We start from the raw sequence: 19,450 nt of genomic DNA on the forward strand, positions 1-19,450 counted from the left end.
ATTTATTATTTTTATATAAGTAAATTGATCGACACTTGCTAATCAAACTCCCCGCTGATTGTGTGTTTGGATCACTCGTGATTTGTTTATTTTTCTCATCTTATTTGTTTCACTCCTTTTAAGTCAGATTCAAAACAGAGACCTCAGTCAAGAAGTCCAAAAACCACCATGTCATGATGGAACATGTTTGTGCCCAGAGCCACGTGTTCTCAGATGACGTATGTCTGCTATGAACTCACTTTTTGACCATACAGATTACACTGTTGTGCATGCAGCCACTACATGTACCATCCCCGTTATTATCGTTTTATTTTAACTTAAATTTCAAGTAACGGGGTCCAACATTTAAAAAAGGGAACACATAAGTGATCAAGGAATCTTTTAAAAAAAAAAAAACTCAAAAGTTCTTTGTGTCAAATTGTAATGAAGCTGTGAGTGAAAAGGGAATGTCTTTTTTTGGACACGCTGTCTCTCCGTCACTAAGTGGAACAAAGTGTAAGATAAAAGGGGAAAAAAAAGATAAAGACAAAATCCTCATCCAAATGTTGAATCTATTAAAAATGTTTTTATATTACCTGGATTTTTCTGTGCTTCTGTTGCAAATGAAAATTGTGTTTTGCAGGCAGTGAGTTAAATGTTGGTATAAAAGCGTCCGGTTGTAGCACAGTGGTTTATTTCTGCTGGGAGGTCATCAGTTACATCCACGGTGCTGGAAGTGAAGGCCAAACACATTCTACAGGGACATAGAACATTTCATTACAGATGTGAACGGCGAGGTAAATCAAACGTAAATGGCCGACATTGACAGCACTCTGAGATGCACCGTGCATGCAGATCACCATGACGACACGCAGCTGTGCTGTGGAAGGACGAATGCAAACAGCTTCAGCTCCAGAGTTTAACAACTCCAGAGTTCAGTTCCAAGGTTACACCGGGTACAAACAAACTTTCTTAAGTTTAATGATGTAATAGAAGGAACATCAAGCATATTTCAAATGACCAAAAACTATCCTATAAATTGACTTTAACCGATACAGGGTTCGATATCCTGTGTCTAAGTAAAATATGCATGATGAGCTCTTACCTTTGACCTTTTGTCCAAAAAGTTATATTGTGGTGAGGCAGCTGCCTTGGATACCTTGTCCTGTCAAGATACCAGAATATTTATTGATTAATTCACCCATTTTTTCTTCTTTTCTTGCCTTGATATCCATCATAAAACAAAAGGTCAGGTGGAGGGTGCATCTTACCAAAAGTCATTCTGATGTTTACGGGGGAGTCGTACATCTGTAGGTACAGTTGTGGACTCAGGAGCTCACCTCGAGCCAGCAGCTTTCCTAGAACATTCTGGGAAACAATGAGCTCTGGATTCTTATCCAGCAATAATCCGGGAAGAGCCTATAGGAGAAAATCACACAGAGAAAATCTCTCTATTTCATTTTGGAAAGTAGGAAACAGCAGGATTGTGAGATGTATCTCAAAGATGACTCCAGATCATAAACTTGTGGACACACCATCTTAGATAATTCAAGGTGCTTGCTCAGGTTTTGCAGTGCTGCAAGGACACTGCACACCAGAGTCTCTGTGCTCTCGTCTTCTTCTTCCAGTCCCTTAGCTGCTGGGTTTTCTTCATCCAGCACCTTCATAACACGAGTCACTCAGTTAAATAATATACTTGGTTACATGTTGTAACTCAAAGGCAAAATAATTAGATATTGTGACAAATTTAAGACATAGGCTACATAGGCCAGGAGACAGGAGAACAATTATGTTACTCAGATGCAGTGACATCCATAATCAACAGTTGTCAACACAATTGAAAATTGTCTGAAGGGCTTGTTGTTGGCTTCATTCCTATCTGTGTGTTTAATATGATCATTGCCAGAGGCTGTGGGTATATGTTTTAAATAGCATGCTTAAAATGAAGTCGTATATAGAATCTGTTTGCACAACATTCATCAAAACACAAATCCTGGCCTGAACTGGACTAAAAACAAGGTTCAAAAAATAAATAAAAACATAAAAATACAGGGCATAAAAACTTCCCAGTCTAGAAAGATAGTGATAAATAAAGCCCATAACCCTTAACCACAGCCCTTCAAGTCTGGCTCAGTGTTCAATAGCGTGACAGCAGAAGGAACAGGGAGTGTGTTCCCATAGCATAAAAGCTTTGGGAAACACTGCTTTCATCTGTCACACATCTGTATTCAACTCATAAACAAACAACCTGAAAGAACAGAAGCAGAGAAAAGAAAAAAACAAACCTTGTAGCTCCACTGTTGGAAGAGCCTGCTCTGTGCACCGTGTGTCATGAACACAACCTTGGGGGCCTCAAGCAAACTGACAAGAGAGAGAATTTGACAAAAGACTAACGATAGTGGTTCCACAACATCTTCAGTACTATCGAAGTAAGATTTTAAAAAAAGATTTCGAAACTGAAAGGGCAATAGCTGAAAGAGAAAGTATTCAACCACCACTGAGCAACAGTGATAAAACATCTCTCTCTCTCTCTCTCTCTCTCTCTCTCTCTCTCAGAGCTGCAGTCCTGGTCCTAACACTATCCAATCAACACGTGAACACGGTGTCTTCACTGAACAGCTGCATCTGTTATTTAATGAACATTCCGCTGTAATTACTAACTGTGCAGTTAGACAACAGATCACACTGAGCAAAGCTCTTGTTCTTCACCTCGTCTGTTTGACAAGTCTGTGCTGTTACGGCTCCAACGTCAACTGAAACAAAACACTTCTTATCCTCCATGAACGGAGTAGCAGACTCACATGTACATGTTGCTTTAATGCCTGCTGCTTGGTGACTATTGGAAGTTTGCAAAGTAGTGAGTGTCATAGTGACATAGTTACCCGGCTCCGCTCCTGTGGAACCAGCTCCCAGTGACAGTTCAGGAGGCGGACACTGTCTCTCTGTATTTAAAGTTAAAGACTTAAAACTTTCCTTTTTGATAAAGCTCATAGTTAGAGCAGGCTCAGGGAAACCTGAACCATCTTTTAGTTAGACCGCCATAGACCTGGACTGCTGGGGGAATTCCAGTGGTGCACTCACACTCACTCTCTCACACTCAGGGTATGCATTCATTATATGTCATTAACCTTGTTTCCTTTCCTTAATGTTTTCTCTGCCTGTCTCTCTGTCTGTCTCTCTCTCTCTCTCTGTCCTCATCTTGCATTGAATTCAAAGTCAATGAGAAGCATTTCAGTTGACGCCCTCTGCATATGTGTGTAGTTATTTTACACTGAAAATAAAACATTTGTTGGTGAATTTGTGAAAAAATAGTCTTAACTTGCTTTAGTTTGAATTAATTTAAATTTCTCCAGTTTTTTCAACCAATTCTCTGTTTTCCTGTGTATTCTACACCCTCAGATTACAGCATTTTGTAAAATGCTGTCTTTATTTAATAATAGATCTTAATTAAATACATATTCTAACAGATGCTGATGATGTCCTGATGGTCCCCTGACTTTCACTACTAAATGTGTAACACAAACAAACTTTGTTACCATTGTGTCTGTTGCTGTACATCTTTGAGGTCTTTCAGAACAGAAAACAGGACGTCTCTGGACGACTGCAGGACAACGACAAAGCAAACGTAAGATTTCGACCACATACGCCACCTTCAACAATTTACTGTATGCTTTGAATATTTATTCCTCCACAGGAAATCTTACTTCAATGATGTGCAGCAGATAGTTCGGATAAATGAGTAGCAGGCCCGTCATGTGATCCCATATGTACTGTTTGCTTATGTGAAAGTTGAGTCTTTCATAATGAGCTGTAAGAGGACAAAGACAACTGTTGTCAGCACACAGTTATAGCCTCTCCTGGGGCTTTTATTGTGACTTTTGTGGAATGAATTCCTTGAAAAGCAGCCACACAAAGCTGTTTCAGGGCCGCCATGCAGACACATTCACAAACTAGAATACACTTTGACATGGGAAACCAACTTTCACTGTTTTGTTAGAAACTGCAGCACCTTTATATGAGTTCAATCATTGGAATTCAACCTACAAAAACTGATGTTTCTCTGGAAAACTGTGTTTTACAAATGGCACCAACCAATTTCTAATAAAAGTTCCACCCACTGGTGGAAAACTGTATTAAATTTGTACAAATTGAAAATAGAAATAGCCACAGAGAAAGTCTGCTCCAGGTGTTTGAAGCTCAAAAATAATAATCGCTATCTGACCTCCCACTTCTGTCCTGTCATGAAGATGTCGGGGGAGCCGGGCAATCACGATCAGCTGCTGTAGCACGATCTTCTGCAGAATCAAAGCAGAAAACTGCTTTGAGAACCTGCTGGTAATTAGACACACATGACATGGACAAAAGGAGCAGCAGTATCTGATGCACGTTTTGACATGTTGTATAATTTCCTGTTCATTCATAATCAGATTCTTTGTTCTTTGTCTGAAACTAAATACATACGAACCGTGTCTTCATCTCGCAGATTCTTCTTCTGATTCATGAGATGCTGAAATAAACTTTTCCGAGTTTCTTCCTCTTTCTTTTCTTTTCCTTTCAACGGCTCAGTTTTCTCCATCATGGCCCCTGACTTTCTCAGTCTAGTTCAAACACTTCAGCAGAGAGAGAGAGTGTGTGGTATGCCCACAGTGTTTATGAAAGCTTATATCCTAGGAAGCCTTTGTTCTCTGGCACTCTGCTGTGACAACAGATCAGGACACTTCTCAGCTAACAATTTCTGCTTCCCAGAACGTTCTGTGAACGTTACCTTTTAGTTGCGGGAACGTGCCGTGAAATTTGCCCTAGGTAGTCCTAAGGTTTTCCTAACGTTCTCTTAACGTTAGCTTTCAGATGCACATTTGGTTCCAAGAACATTCCCTTAACGTTACTTTGGCCCCAACCTTCATTCAACCTTTACACAATGTTCTCTTTAGGTTGCATTAATGTTCTCCTAACGTTACTTTTGTCACAACCTTTGTAGTACATCATTTTATGACAGCATTTGGTTGCACATATTTATTGAATTACTCGTTTCACCAACCCACAAAAAGAGAAAGTGAGTTGTAAACAAATCCCTCTGTGTTTATGTACAATTTTATAATGATATCTGAACATTTTAATGACGCTGGTTGAAATACAAACATTATAGTAATGTCGACTTCTCTAGCACTCATTACCTGTTTACTTAATACACTTTTTACACGTTCTATGGCAACTATAGAAAACAATTCCAATAACTGTTTACATAAAGGTCCAGGAAAATGGAGGATTATGGAGGAATAAAAAAAAAAAAGTATATTAAAGAGTTAATAACCATTAAAATATGAATTCAGGAGGTGTTAGAAGATGCATTTGATGTCATATTATTATATAGTTAACAATATTTAATGGCAAAGGTGTTAGGATTGTGGTCTGTGGTCCCTATATTGTCCTCATTTGAATCCTGATCATGTTTGCTGTCTGAGTGTAGCTTTTGTTTTCTCACTAATCCACTTACACTGGCAATAAATCACCTAATTAACTTTCTAAACATTGGTTCTTGTCCATAGGACTTTTACAGACCATTCAAATTGTTAATATAAATAATTATTATGATTTATGTATTTATTTTTACAGTGTGACATTAATCCTTTTTGATGTACATACTTCAGGAGCTGGTGTTGACAAATGTACTTGTACTTTAATTAATCTGTGGGCCGGACCGACAGCAGCGAGGTTCACCGAATAGACGTCACCGTTATCTCCCGTTATTCGATACCAGATGGAACGGCAGAGACACACAAACCTCTCTCAGTGTCCCGGTGAACACGTCCAACAGTGTCACTGTGTCTCTTCCGTCGTCCTCCTCTGAAGTCTCTCTGTTTTCCCACGACTTTGACGAAAGGCCTCCGATTTTCTGCGAGGCAGCCATTATTACGATCCCAACGTAACCTGTGGCCAGTTACCGTGGCAACGGGGGCCAGTGATGACGCAGGTCACGTCACGATCTCTCTACGTGGAACCACTCGCCCACATTTGATGCTATTTCCCGCAGGCTTTAAAATGCTGTTATCGTCTACAATCTATAATGATACTGTACATGATCAATACATAGTGAACTCAGAGACTTTTTTGAGCATACACACTGATAATAAATGTGTAAAGGAAATCATACAAAGATACTCTCTCAGTAAACCTTTGTTTGGAACAACTTGTATTATAATATCTAAAATCTAAAAGTCTACTTCCAATCTTTCCTAGACACAATAAATACTTACACAAACACTGAAGCTGTGAAAACACTTTGTGATGAATTCTACCTCTAAATCTAAACTCTGTTTCGGTTGTTTATTTTGTTTATGTTTACATTTCTTATTCTTCTGTGCTCTTAAATTGAATAAGCTGTATTCCCTATACTATTCTGTACATCACATTGTTTAATGTTTTGTAATAAAACATTTTTATTTTTATTTTCACTAATGTTATATACGTATGGTCGTATAAAGGTTTATAATATTGTATATGTCAATTTAAATGAATAATATTTAATTTAAAACATTTCTTTTTTGTGATTTGGACGAACACTAACTCTGACTCATTTTCTCCTAGGTCTTATTCATTATATCATGATTTATAATTTTAATATCTGAGGGTAAACAAGTTACGTTTTCAAACTCGGATCTCATCACCTTGAGTTTGAGTATTTTTTCCCCATCGTTTTGTCTTTCTATGCCTTGACTTTGCTCTGTAGTTGTAACACAACCTTGCCATGCAGCAGGTGGCGCTGTTTTTACATTAACCGCGTCTTCTGCGCAGCGTGTGTGCAGCAGTGAAGCTCGCGAGCACGAGAAATATCAAGAGGAAAATCTACACTAAAAACTGATTTTGTTTACGCTTTCCTAAAGCGGGGACTGTTTATATGTTGCTATACTGTTGTTAAATAGCTGAAATGAGTATTATGTGTTAAATTAGTGTAGCTAAAATAACAGCGAGTGTTCGTGTTTAGCGTGTGTTCTCCTTTAAATGTCGTGCTGCGCAGAGGCAGCTGAGATCACCACACAGTCACAGGAGATGATCGGCCTCATCAGCGCTAACCAGCGGCAGTAATGGACTGATCTGTGTCGATGTTCAGGTAAGAAAAAAGATATAATCTGCACTCAGTTCTCGTTGGTTTAAAAAACATTTTTTTAAGAAAGCGGGAGAAAACAGTGGTTATTTTCTGGTCGTTGGATTGATTCACGGCTTGTTTTCACACCCAGTTTTGACAGCTGAGCTCAGCATCATCGTCATCGTCATCATCTCTGTTTATTCACTCACTCGCATTTGGCTCATTTATGCACCTGTTTCATTGTTTTCTTCAAAAACAACAATTTAAAATCAGGTTATTTATGTATCTCAATGTGTTTCTATCTCGTTTCTGATATTTAAAATGATTAGCGATCACTGCACTGTAGGGTCATCGTTCATTCTGTTTAGAACCGTTTCATCATGTGTGGAATTAATACTGGGATTCTTTCATCCATAAATTGTGATTTATTTATAAATTTTATTTATCCACTTGTTTACATTAAAAATGTGACTTTTCAAAAGCTCATACTGTGAGTGCTAACAGAAAATAATATTTATATTAACATTGGAAAATGTTAATATAAATTAAGGACAACACATTTGGATGTGTTGGATGTGGAAGTGAAGAGAAATTATTCTTATTCTTATTTTAGCTCATTTGTTGAATATAATCTCGTGTTCTCTCCTTTTGAGTGCTTGCTATATCTTTTTTTTATATTGTTAAGTGAGATTTGATACTAATTTGAAGTTCTAACAAAAGATGCAATGTCCCGTAGTGTAATGTACATCCTTTTAGTCTTTTAGTCTTTAGTCTTTACAGACATTTACAGACATTTAAAAAACGTATTCTCATAGTAATAATCCCTGTTGTTTTTCCCATTCCTTCTTCCTCCCCAGATTTGTTGGCCATGGAAACGGATATGATACCGAAATTCTCCTCAAAAGATGAGGAAATAGACTTCTGGAAAACGCTCACTTTCAAGTACAAGCAAGGGTATGTATCTGCATCTTCTTTTCCTTCACATGTTTGTTTTTTACCACATTGGTAACAACATTCTGATTAAACAATTTCATTTAAAAAAGCATCTTCAGTCTGATGGAGGGAGTGGAGGCTACATTTAAATCACAGTTTGTGCCTCTGAATTTCCACTTTTATTCAGTTTTATCAGTGAGAAAAATGTCTCTCATCATAACTTCACAACAGGAATGTTTTTGGCAGCTGTTAAGTAACAGTTGTTCCATTCCTTCTCATGCTTTCATAAAAAATGTGGTCACATATCCAGTGACACTCGGAGGACGAGCATTAAAAGCGTTGGTAGAAGCCCCTCCCTTTTCCCCAGAGCGACATCTCATTTTTCGCACAGAACATAAAAGACTTCTTGTGTATCGTTGTCTTCCCTCTGTATGAATGGCTTTTTGTATTGGTGCGGCTGTATCACTGTGCTCTCATTGTTGGCGTTACTTAACATTGTGATAACCTTCAGGCATCTATCTTGCTGCTGTATCTTGGGTTTCACACGACCATGAAATCTCACCTGCTTGTGAAATGAGCTCCAGCACAGGCTCACAGTTATGTAAGAGTCTCTATACTACAATGTGGCTTTCAAAATCGAGGTCATATTTATAAAGTTTGTGTTGTACCTATTTATGTTTTCTTCGGTTAATCCAGTTTCAACATTCATGTTTAACCTTTGAAACCTGAAACAATTTCACCTCCAAGGTCCTAAATATCTGCATGATCTTCATTGGCAGATGGAGTATAAATGTGTCAGCACAAATGAGGTTTTAACTACTTTCTTAACTGGTCTTCTCCAATATTAACACCCTCATATGGAAGAGTTAAAATTTTATTGTAGTTGGAATAAGGTTAGTTCTGCCCAGCTAACAGTTTATGGTCCCCAGAACATTCTGGGAACATCAGCTTTTAGTTGCAGAAATGTTCCTTGAAGGTTTGCCCTAGGTTGTCCTACGGTTGTCATGGAAAGTTTTCCTAACATTCTCCTAATGTTAGCTTTTGGTTGCCCATTTGGTTTCCGAGAACGTTCCCTTAATGTTACTTACTTCTCATACAGAATGTTGGAGCCAATCTGATCATTTATCCTGATTATCTTGTGTCTGTTTACACTTTGATTGCTTGTTATGGTTATGGTGACCCAGGGAGTGGCTGAGTCTTTATAAAGGCAGCTGCTTTGGGTTCACTGATCACATATAGCTGATGGGGAGATTGTACGGTTTGTACCTTGAAACAAATTAACAATAAACAATGGGAATTCAACCCAAAGACCAAGTTTGCCTTGACATCCATTCATTAAAGGGCATTAAAACAGGTCTTTGCCCACACACCCAGCGGAGTCGATAAATCGGGACTGATAAGTCACTACACAGAACGTTCTCTTTTGGTTACATTAATGTTCTCCTAATGTTACTTTTGTCACAACCTTTGTAGAACATTATTTATTTGTGTAGAATGAACACATGACAGCATGTGGTACATGTTATACTAATTGCAAACCATGGTTGGTATGTGACTAACCCCTTCAGCAAAAAGTAGTTTTAGTGGAAATCATAGTTATGTTGTGCTATCTTTGTCCTACTGCAAGTGAATGGATGAAAATATAAATATAGCTGAGTCTGAAATGATGTGAAAATGTCCCTTTGTTTATGTGACAATCTGGTATCAAACTCTGGGCTTCTTGTTGTCTCACTGCAGATAATCCTCTAAGAATACATGTTCTTTATATTTAATTCATCCATTGTTGTTTGTGCTGTTCATCAAATAGCCATAATTAGCCTTGAATATTATTGAATATTAGATTCGCTCATTGAAAAGCAAGTGAACAAGGCACTTGTCTTATAATACAAGACAATTGCCAAATATAAGCAATATTATTGCTTAATCCCCTAATAACACAAATTGAGGATATCACTGTGAGTGCTCAAGTGATCACTAGACAATTTGAAAATTAAGATGAAACATTAAATGTGGCTCCAGGAGCCAGTTTCCAGTGAATGTAACAGTTGAGCACATCCATCCGCTCAGCATGTCTCCCAGGCTTGATTCACATGCCAAAATCTCTCTCTGTCCCAACTTGTTGTCTGATGCTTCCTCCTCTGCCTGCAGCTGCCAGGAGGCTCAGGAGGAGCTGTGTGAGTTTCAGGAGGGGAGCAGGGAGCTGGAGGCTGAGCTGGAGGCCCAGCTGAGCCAGGCCGAGCATCGCATGAAAGATCTGCACTCTGAGAACCACAGACTGAAGAATGAGGTCGATTCACTCAAGGTAACTACAGGGGTTATGGGAAAAGAGCGGGGGAGATGACAGACATGCAACAGTTCTAAAAGCTGAGCATTAGGCTCATTTTCCCACATTAAGCAAACTGGAAGCCTAGGTCCAATATTTATTTTTTTAGGTTTTTAATGCTGATGCTAAATGTAACCCTACAGAGTTATTAAGGGTGTCTGTGTACTAAGAGTGAGGCTGAAATGTGTTTATCATGTGTAATTAAGCTAAATTATTTTGATAATTTCTCGCTCAGAAAACAAATTAACTCTCCCAAAAGAGTCTCAGAAATTCCCAAAAGTCAATTCCAACTAAACAACAGTTGTCTGACGGTTCGTTTCCACAGTTTCCTCAGCAAAATCCCACTGAAAAAAGCACTTAATACTTCACAGACCATCAGGACATCACATACACCTGCTATTTAATTAGTTATCTGAGGAGCAATTGTCAAAATAATTGTACGTAATAAGACTTTATGATAAGCCCCTCACTCTTATTACACATACACACTTAATAACTCTCTAGGGTTATATAAACAAATATCTTACTTGCCATGTTTCCCTCTTTCATTGCTCTTTCTTAGTTGAGTAAAGGCTGTAATTGTTATTTAAGCTGACTTTAACACATTTCTGTGTCGTCGACAAACTCAAATTTACCCCCTGTATATTAGTAAACCACTGAGCTCTGCATAGGGTGTAACCTGTAGGATAATATACAACCTGTCTTAATCAGATTATATGATATTATTTGAAAACATCACTCACTTTTACGTCACATTAAAAGACCTCAGCTGTCAGTATGACCTTTGCTTGCAAATGTAATATTTATGACGACAGCACTATTATGTATGTCTATATATCTACCTTAAAAATACATCAGTTTCTGAACCGAGCAAATACAGCCAGTCCTAATGTCTCCTTGAGATAAATATTTAATGATTTTTTTTTTGCTATCTGATTTAATTACTCGTCACGCAGTAACATGCTCTTTGTGCTTCCTGGATTTTAAGAGATCATAGAAATATCAAAGGTCACATATAAAAAGGAGATTCATCCAACAATGGACAGCAAAGGAAACCTTATTTTTAGTTATTGTGTAGAAGTGTGGAGGTAACTCGTATATAAGTAATGTAATGCCTTTGTTTACATTGCAGAATTTAGAGAACACACCAACAGATTATTTGTTAAGTCAGGGTTATTGAAACTTAGAGAGATAATAGAACTACAGACATTGTTAGCCAAAAACAAAGTTTTGCCAGAGATGAAACTCAAAGGAGAAGATTTGATTTTAAGCATCCATTTGCTTGGATGAAGTGAAGTTTATAGACCGAGAGAAACGTTGTCTGTGAAAGTAAAAAACCTAAATGCTTTTCCTGCATGCTGATGCAGCTGTTGTGTGTGTGTGTGACTCTGATAAATAATGCATCAGATTGTGTCTCTCATTCCTATTTTTATTATTTCAGTGCATAACAACCAAAAGGGAGGTGGCACATAGGGGAGAAGGAGGTGCATCACTTTTCTGTGCAAGAAAATAATAATTGACACAATAATGGTGTGGGGGGAGAAATCATCAAATCAGATATAACAACACTAAAACATAACAGTCTAATATTTTTATCTTGTGTTAAGGCCATACTAAGGGCATTTCTCTATCTTAAATTTAATCTTTTTCACTGTCACATGAATGAGACGAAACTCAAACAGAGGTTTGTCTGGTTTTGTGCAGCCGACTGCACTTTATTCAGACTCTGGAGCAACAGCAGATATAGGTCAGTCGTGCAGACAAGCCAGTTGCAGTATTTATCGACATGACTGTCTCAGAGCTGTTGGGATATGTAGGTCATATTTCACATATGATTCCTAACCGTGGGGAGCAGAGAAATGGAAATGGAAAATGGATGAGGAGAAGAGATCTAGGTCAGAAACTGATTAAACCATGTTGCAAATGGACCTATGTTGTCCCACATATTATACATGATTATATACATGTAATTAGTACAGTACATGCACTGGCTGTCTTCATCCTGTCTTGTCTTGACCACGTGTTGCCCGTCCTCCACCAGGATAAAGTGGAGCATCAGTACTCGCAGAGCTACAAGCAGATCTCCATGCTGGAGGACGACCTCGGCCAAACGCGCAGCATCAAGGACCAGCTCCACAAATACGTCAGAGAGCTGGAACAATCCAACGACGACTTGGAGAGAGCTAAAAGGTCTGTGTGGGCTCTCGGTGTCCAATAAAAATTGAAAATAATAAAAACCGTATAGATAGACACTTTAATGCTCCTGTAGTGAATATAATGTGTCAAATCTTCATTTGTTCTACACAAACGTTGTGCAAATGTTTTTCTTATTTAATCTTCATGACAATTTACAGTAGCTACTGATGATCCAAATCAATGCTGTAATTACGCAAGGCTGAAATATTGATCCCATATTCACACTTAAATAATTATTAATGAGCGAACAGGACATACAGCGCCAGAGGATATTTTTAGTCATACTTGATTTTGTTGGCTTAATGATTAAAGATAATTTTTCCCCGTCTCTCATCTCTCAGAGCCACTATTGTATCTCTGGAGAACTTTGAGCAGCGTCTGAACCAGGCCATAGAGAGGAACGCCTTCCTGGAGAGTGAGCTGGATGAAAAAGAGTCTCTTCTGGTGTCCGTGCAAAGATTAAAGGATGAAGCCAGAGGTGATTATTGACCAGACTTTGCTAATGAGCCTCTCTGTCAGTCACCGATGCAGCTCATTACCATACTGCTACTGTGTCTGCCTCCTGTAATGGTTTATAATATAATAGCTGGTTCCCACTGTTCATTTGGTGCTCATTACAATAGCCGATTGTAATGTTTTATCCTTCCCTGCAGACTTGCGGCAGGAGCTGGCCGTGCGTGAGCGGCAGACAGATGTAACCAGGATGTCCGCTCCGAGTTCACCCACACAGGACAACGTGAAGATGGACACTGCTGTGCAGGCTTCTCTCTCCCTCCCTGCTACACCTCTGAGCAAAGGGCTGGACAACGCCTTTGCCAATCCGACAGGTAGCTGCAGCTCGTCTTCTCCTGACTTCTTTTTTGTTCTTATTACACAAGTACCAACAGGGAAATCTGAGCTGCCCTTAATTATGCTGCCTTTATTTCAAGTATGGACACATCTAACTGTGAGGAGCACATTTTATTCAGGTTTGATGAAGAACACAAATTTGTAACCAGTATATTTATAACTGTATAATATATATTTTTTAACTATTTATTTATTTCTTGACACTGACATTTGAGATGATTGCCTGTTTTCTATATGGAAATTGGATCTTTGGGCCTAATTGTGCGTGTTGCAGATGTGTGAAAGTCATGCTTTTATTTTGAAGGACACAAATCACTTTAGCCTTCACAGGAGCACTTTTGATGTTAGTAATTGTGGTAAACTGTATCACTGACACTATTATGTCAGCGGTTTCAAATGTTCTGAAAGTTTTTACAGATAACACATAAAGATATTACCACAATGCGGATAAAAAAACAATGTTGATGGTGTCATGTGACATTACATCATGTAGACTATATCGTGCAGGCATGTCCAAAGCTTTTATACGGCCCACAGTTTTGTTTTTATAATATATTATTTTTAGCCAGGGACAGACTGTGACAGAAAATCCACATTAGTCACTCGCCGTCCCCACGAGCTCAGCTGGTAAGGAGCTGAAACCAGAGACCAGGGTTTGCATCCTGGCTGTGACAGATTGAGACATGCATTCACTAACTGCACAACTGTCTTATTGTATTGTAAATGATTACTTTATGTCACTATGTTATCTGACTCCGGATGTGAAAGAAAGCCAGACTTGTTTTTTTTCAGTGGCTTAGATTTGCTTACATTGCCATTTAAAAATGATAATTGTGACAATGAAAATAAAATAGTTATTAAAAAAAAGTGCATTTGGATGTAACTTTTACTGTTAGAAAAAAATTCTGAAGGGACCATTGGCCCCCGGGAATGTTCACATCATCAAATCTGGCTCTCTTTTATAGTGAATGTTCATTAGAGGTACTAAATGAGTGAACAAGATTTTAGTCCCACCCCTAATACCATCTTCTCGTTTACTCGCTCCTGTTTAGTGCTACCAAATGGCTACGGCAGCAACTCACCGTTGACTCCCTCTGCCAGAATATCAGCACTCAACATTGTCAGTGATTTACTCCGGAAAGTAGGGGTAAGTTATTCCCTCTCAGCTCCTCTGTGTCTGGAAAGATGGAGAACAATCAGCAGCATCATCATCATCGTCGTCGTCTGCTTGTGTCCCTCTTCCTCTTACAGGCTCTGGAGTCCAAACTCGCTGCGTGCAGAAACTTCGCCAGGGACCAGAAAGCCAGGAAAGCGTACACTCTCGACAACAGCAATGCGCTAAACGCCAACACGACTAACTACTCGCAGTCGCTCCATACTTCATATTTTGACAAAGCGTGAGTGGAACCTACCTGCCTGTACTACGTGTGTCATCTCTCACCACTTTGTCAGATGTGTTAATATTATGACGTGATGTGTGTATTTGACGTAGTCGGTGAGTCAGAGATGAGGAGAACTATCTGAGACCTGTGCTCATTTTTTTTTCCCAGCAGGACAGAGATGGTCATATTCCCTGCACTGATTATGGGTAATCACAGCTCTTCTGTCTGTGTCGGGGCGCTTGCATGCTGCCATAGATTTTTAACAAGCCTCTTTTCCTCATGTAGAAAAACTGTAAGGCGTCATGACTGTGGGTAACATGGTGTCCTGGTCACTAACTATTCAAGGCTGGTGTGGTGGTGACGGTGGATTCTGAATGTTTCTCACTGCTTTTGTAACTATTTATCCAATAGATGTTTTTCCTCTCTGTTGTGTACTAGTACGTGACTTCATTTCAGCATTCGCGAATGGCTTTCCATGTTTCAAACACAAATTTGTCAAGTTCGGGAAAGGTTTTTAAATGTTGCCCTTGTTCGTAGACATACTGTAGGTAGATGTGACGCATATATTAAAAACACCTTTAGTCCTCGCCTTGATCTCTACAATCAATTTAGTGTCCAATTAACCTCTGCATGTTCTCAGACTTTGGGAGGAAACTGGAGAACTCTAGAGCCGCAGGAGTTGTTTTTGCTGTTGCCTTACGCATGACATTACATTTAGTGTAATTAACAGAGTTAGTTTGTCTGCTGTGTTTTTAAGGAGGAGAAACATTTTCTGAACTCTGACTTTTAGACTATTTTTCCAACAGACTCATTGGTTAATCTCTATTGGACGATGACTTTGACATTTATATGCAGATCTCTGCTCTGTTTAAAGTTGATTTTTGTCTAGAAACCACATTCAATAATATTATTGCCCGTTTTTGTCTTGTTGTCATGTCTGTTGTTGATTTATGTTTTTCATGTGTCAACATGTGACAAACTATTTGGTCTCTGTAGATATAAATAATAAAAGCATTATGTATATCTTTTTTTTACAAGAGGCTGAAAACATTTCCTGGATAAATAGGAGCTGTTGTTGGTGCCTCGGTGAATATTTTAGGCAACAGAATGGTATTTATGAGACTGTGTTACAGTAAATGAAGATGTGTGTGCTGAGGTGTGTGTTGTGCAGTCAGCTGCACAAAAGCATTTCCTGGTGTGGCTTATTTGTGTGTTTGTTTTGGAAACAGTGGCTCTCTGTGGCAGAGAGTTACGAATTATATCAGGCTCTGGATACACAGGCAGACAATGCTGTTTCGAGTTAGTCACAAATCAGTGTCAGTGAGGCTCTGTTACGGGGTTTAACTGAATGATTTTTCTAACAATCTTGTGTCATCTGCTTTGTCACTTTACTATTTGCTTGTTTAGACAACAGTTATGTTTATAAGGCTGGTGGTGAGGGCAGGGACGGGCGAGGGCTCACAGTCTTCAGGTCACCTTCAGTATCACGCACTGAAAATGAAAGAATACAATGTTCTGTTGTGCTGCAAATCAATAGGAATCTGTTTGGTGCTTTATCAATCATTATATACATATTTTTAGATTTAAAGACTTGAGCTCTTCCACCTTTTAAGATTATTTACACTAATGCATTTAACCGGCTGGTTTTATTGTCAATTGTTTTTAAGATTTTAATGAGTTTGGCTTTGATTTTGAAGCAGAAACTGCTACATCAGTTAAAAGCAGGACTTTGGCCGAAACTGTACCACACATACTGATCATAGCACAGCTATGACCCACAAAAGAAACCAGTTGAACTCGTTAATCTGACAAACTTTTCTCACACTCTCTAAACTTCCTTTCCACTTTCTGCATTCAAGTTCCATTTTTGGCAACACTTGAACTCTGTGTGTGTGTGTGGTTTTTTTTTTTCAAACAAGCCTATGGAGTCCTTTTGTTTGTGTGATGGAGACAAACTGAGTGGCAGAGCAACATGCCGCTGCTGCTGCTGCTCACGTCAGGACCTTGTGCTGCAGCGCTGGCAGCTGCCTGTGGAAAGTTTTCATACGTTTGACTGAACGCTTCTCTCAAACACAGACACTACCAACTTTTACCAAGTTAAATCAAAAATATTGATGAGATAGAAAGTTAAATTTGCCTGTATTTATATTAATAATGATATTGACACAGCCACTGTAGTGTTTTTACTGGTTATGTTGAAAGTCTTGGTCTTTTTGCATCACTTTATTAGTTTTGAGTCTCTGTCTTGGTGTTTCATATTTCGGTATATTATGTTTTTGTTGTTCTGTATCTTTAGCGTCTCTTTTTAACTGAGCTTTATGACTTTAGAATTCCCTCCTGGTTCTGGGCTTGTTCTGTTTATCCATTCATAAAAACAGTGTATCATTATTTTAGTTCTTACATTGCTACACATCATGCATCAGACCCAGCAAATTCACCCATCAGTTCAAGATCTTTTCCTAAATGTTCCTCTCTTGTTGTCTCTTTTTACAGCAGGACCATGAATGGACTGGAAACCGGTAACCTGACAGCCATCACCGTCCCTCCCGCTGCCTCCTCCACAGGCTTAATGCCCCAGCACAATAACCCCCTATAATCCTGTCACCCAACACATTCACTCCTCTGATGGAAAATATCATCCAGAAGAAGAGTGCAGACAAAAAAATTAACACAAACACTGTTCAACTCAGTTGTACCGTTATCCTGGAGCCTCCTCTCATCTTCTCTGTTCTCACAACTTGTGCTTCGTTCCTACTGTAATAACGCGTCCCTGTCTGTACACTGTATGTGTTACTGTATCTGCTGTTTGCCTTGTACAAAAGGTGGTGAAGCCCTCTACTGTTGACACAAGGTTCCGTCAGGTTGCCCCCAATTTGTCAACAAATCTTAATCTTAAAAAGGAAATATTATGCACATTTACTGTTAAAACTTCAACTTCCAAATATTATTTTAAGCTTTTTTTTCCCCCCCCCCTGAGCAATAACTGCAGTTAACATTCATATGTACTTCCACAGCAAAGAATGCAAAATAACAGGTTTACATTGGTTGGCACATTATGCCACATGACTCATGTCTTCACTGGTTACTGATGTTTCTCAGTGTCCACCACATTATCTTCGGTGTGTGAGTGACGATTCAAAAGATTGTCTTATGCAGTTTTCTTGTCTACTGTGATCTGATTTCCAAACTGTCTCAAAAGGGAGTAAACTGGAGTCTTTGTGTCAACGTCGTGGGTCAAACGCACCGTTCACGTCTGAATTATGTGACATGATGTGTACACTATTGGTCATATTGATCGTTATTTATATAGACAGCCAGTGAAATGGTGCTGGTGTACAGCAGTTAACCAGCATTCTTGTATTCTCTGGTCAGTGTTTGATCCTGTAGAAATCTAGCTTCCTTTGTTTTTTTTTGATTTACTACACAACTCATTTTCAGTACTGTTCACTACAAGAAGAAGTGAAGCACTTTGACCTTGTGTCAACTTTAAATGCCACCTTTATTTTTTTTTCATCCAAGTGCAATATTGCCTATTTGTTATTGTTTGCGGGTTTGAATTATTTGAGATTTCTTATATTGCATGTTTTAATAAAAGCTCTACTTGTACTACATTAATTATTATTGAAGATTCTGTTTGTATTATGGGGAATATTAGACACTGCTAGACACACTATTCCTTTCGGTCAATTGTTTAAGCTGATTAGAGCATTTTATTCCTTCAAATAGAAACTGTTCTAAATTAAGAACTTTTTGTTTTTGAGAAAAAATCTCCAGTTTCTGAAATAATTGTTAAAAATGCTTGGTTTTTTTTGTTTGTTTATTTTTCAAAAGACACAGAAACAAAAAAGGAAAGAACATAGCACATCTAAAATTATGGTATCAGTAAGGCAGATGACAAAAGTAAACCATCTATGAATAAATAAATGAATGAAATGAAACAAACACAAACTCATACATCTGTGCACAGTGGGCGACGGATTTTGGACGACATACTATACTATGACTTTTTTAACTGATTTTGGACGATGTACTATACTATGATTTTTTTGACAGATTTTGGACCAGATTCTATACTATGACTTTTTTGACTGATTTTGGACGACTTACTATACTATGACTATTTTGACTGATTTTGGATGGCGTACTATAATATGACTTTTTGAATTTTTGGATGACATACTATACTAAGACTTTTTTGATTTGGACTACATACTTTACTATGATTTTTGACTGATTTTGGACAACATACTAAATATGACTTTTTGACTATTTTGGACATACTACTATGACTTTTTCAACTGTTTTTGACTGATTTTTGACTGATTTTAGAGGACATACTATACTAAGACTTTTTGGACTGGTGGAAGACATACTATACTAAGACGACTGATTTTGGGCCACATACTATACTATGACTTTTTTGACTGATTTTAGACTACATACTATACTATGACTTTTTGACTGATTTTGAACGATGTGCTATACTATGTCTTTTTTGACTGATTTTGGATGACGTACTATAATATGACTTTTTTGACTGATTTCGAACCACTTACTATACTAAGACTTTTTTGACTATACAATGATTTTTTTGACTAATTTTGGACCACTTACTATACTAAGACTTTTTTGACTGATTTTGGACCACATACTATACTATGACTTTTTTGACTGATTTTAGACCACATACTATACTATGATTTT

At 38.2% G+C, this 19,450-nt stretch overlaps 3 protein-coding genes across 4 annotated transcripts in view; 2 read left to right on the forward strand and 1 right to left on the reverse strand.

Annotated features, from left to right (window-relative positions):
- Positions 1 to 404: 404 nt before the first annotated feature.
- Positions 405 to 5,911, reverse strand: LOC122759201 (testis-expressed protein 47). 2 transcript variants are annotated; one of them, XM_044013867.1, is made up of 9 exons: positions 5,762 to 5,911; positions 4,202 to 4,274; positions 3,684 to 3,787; positions 3,516 to 3,580; positions 2,265 to 2,340; positions 1,515 to 1,640; positions 1,251 to 1,398; positions 1,085 to 1,144; positions 405 to 733 (listed from the first exon to the last, which is right to left on the reverse strand). In XM_044013867.1, the coding sequence occupies exons 1-8, from the start codon at positions 5,885 to 5,887 to the stop codon at positions 1,107 to 1,109; spliced, it is 756 nt and encodes a 251-aa protein (XP_043869802.1). In that variant the 5' UTR covers positions 5,888 to 5,911; the 3' UTR covers positions 405 to 733; positions 1,085 to 1,106. The 2 variants fall into 2 exon arrangements, with proteins under 2 accessions (XP_043869802.1, XP_043869804.1); XM_044013869.1 differs by having other exon boundaries at positions 405 to 859.
- A 948-nt stretch (positions 5,912 to 6,859) lies between these two features.
- Positions 6,860 to 17,334, forward strand: ndel1a (nudE neurodevelopment protein 1-like 1a). Its single transcript, XM_044014788.1, has 10 exons — positions 6,860 to 7,087; positions 7,921 to 8,017; positions 10,145 to 10,298; positions 12,361 to 12,509; positions 12,857 to 12,993; positions 13,169 to 13,342; positions 14,417 to 14,511; positions 14,616 to 14,761; positions 14,918 to 14,952; positions 17,240 to 17,334. Exons 2-10 carry the CDS (start codon positions 7,932 to 7,934, stop codon positions 17,248 to 17,250), a joined length of 987 nt encoding a protein of 328 aa, XP_043870723.1. The 5' UTR covers positions 6,860 to 7,087; positions 7,921 to 7,931; the 3' UTR covers positions 17,251 to 17,334.
- A 1,285-nt stretch (positions 17,335 to 18,619) lies between these two features.
- LOC122759531 (ADP-ribosylation factor 2-like) overlaps positions 18,620 to 19,450 on the forward strand; it is a 3,571-nt gene continuing 2,740 nt past the window's right edge. Inside the window, exon 1 of the mRNA XM_044014458.1 lies at positions 18,620 to 18,628. Within this exon, the coding sequence (XP_043870393.1) occupies positions 18,620 to 18,628 (9 nt within the window). The remainder of the gene's footprint in view (positions 18,629 to 19,450) is intronic.

The sequence above is a fragment of the Solea senegalensis genome, linkage group LG18 (genome assembly GCF_019176455.1).
Source record: "Solea senegalensis isolate Sse05_10M linkage group LG18, IFAPA_SoseM_1, whole genome shotgun sequence".
Lineage (NCBI taxonomy): Eukaryota > Metazoa > Chordata > Actinopteri > Pleuronectiformes > Soleidae > Solea > Solea senegalensis.

Excerpts from the sequence above, each read along its gene's own strand:
- LOC122759201 (XM_044013867.1), bottom strand. The coding sequence starts at position 5,887 with ATGGCTGCCTCGCAGAAAATCGGAGGCCTTTCGTCAAAGTCGTGGGAA. Across the intron at positions 3,788-4,201 it reads TGACAGGACAGAAGTGGGAG|CTCATTATGAAAGACTCAAC; the intron begins GTCAGATAGCGA and ends GTCCTCTTACAG. Across the intron at positions 1,145-1,250 it reads AAACATCAGAATGACTTTTG|GACAAGGTATCCAAGGCAGC; the intron begins GTAAGATGCACC and ends GTATCTTGACAG.
- ndel1a (XM_044014788.1), top strand. The coding sequence starts at position 7,932 with ATGGAAACGGATATGATACCGAAATTCTCCTCAAAAGATGAGGAAATA. Across the intron at positions 8,018-10,144 it reads ACTTTCAAGTACAAGCAAGG|CTGCCAGGAGGCTCAGGAGG; the intron begins GTATGTATCTGC and ends CTCTGCCTGCAG. Across the intron at positions 12,994-13,168 it reads ATTAAAGGATGAAGCCAGAG|ACTTGCGGCAGGAGCTGGCC; the intron begins GTGATTATTGAC and ends CCTTCCCTGCAG.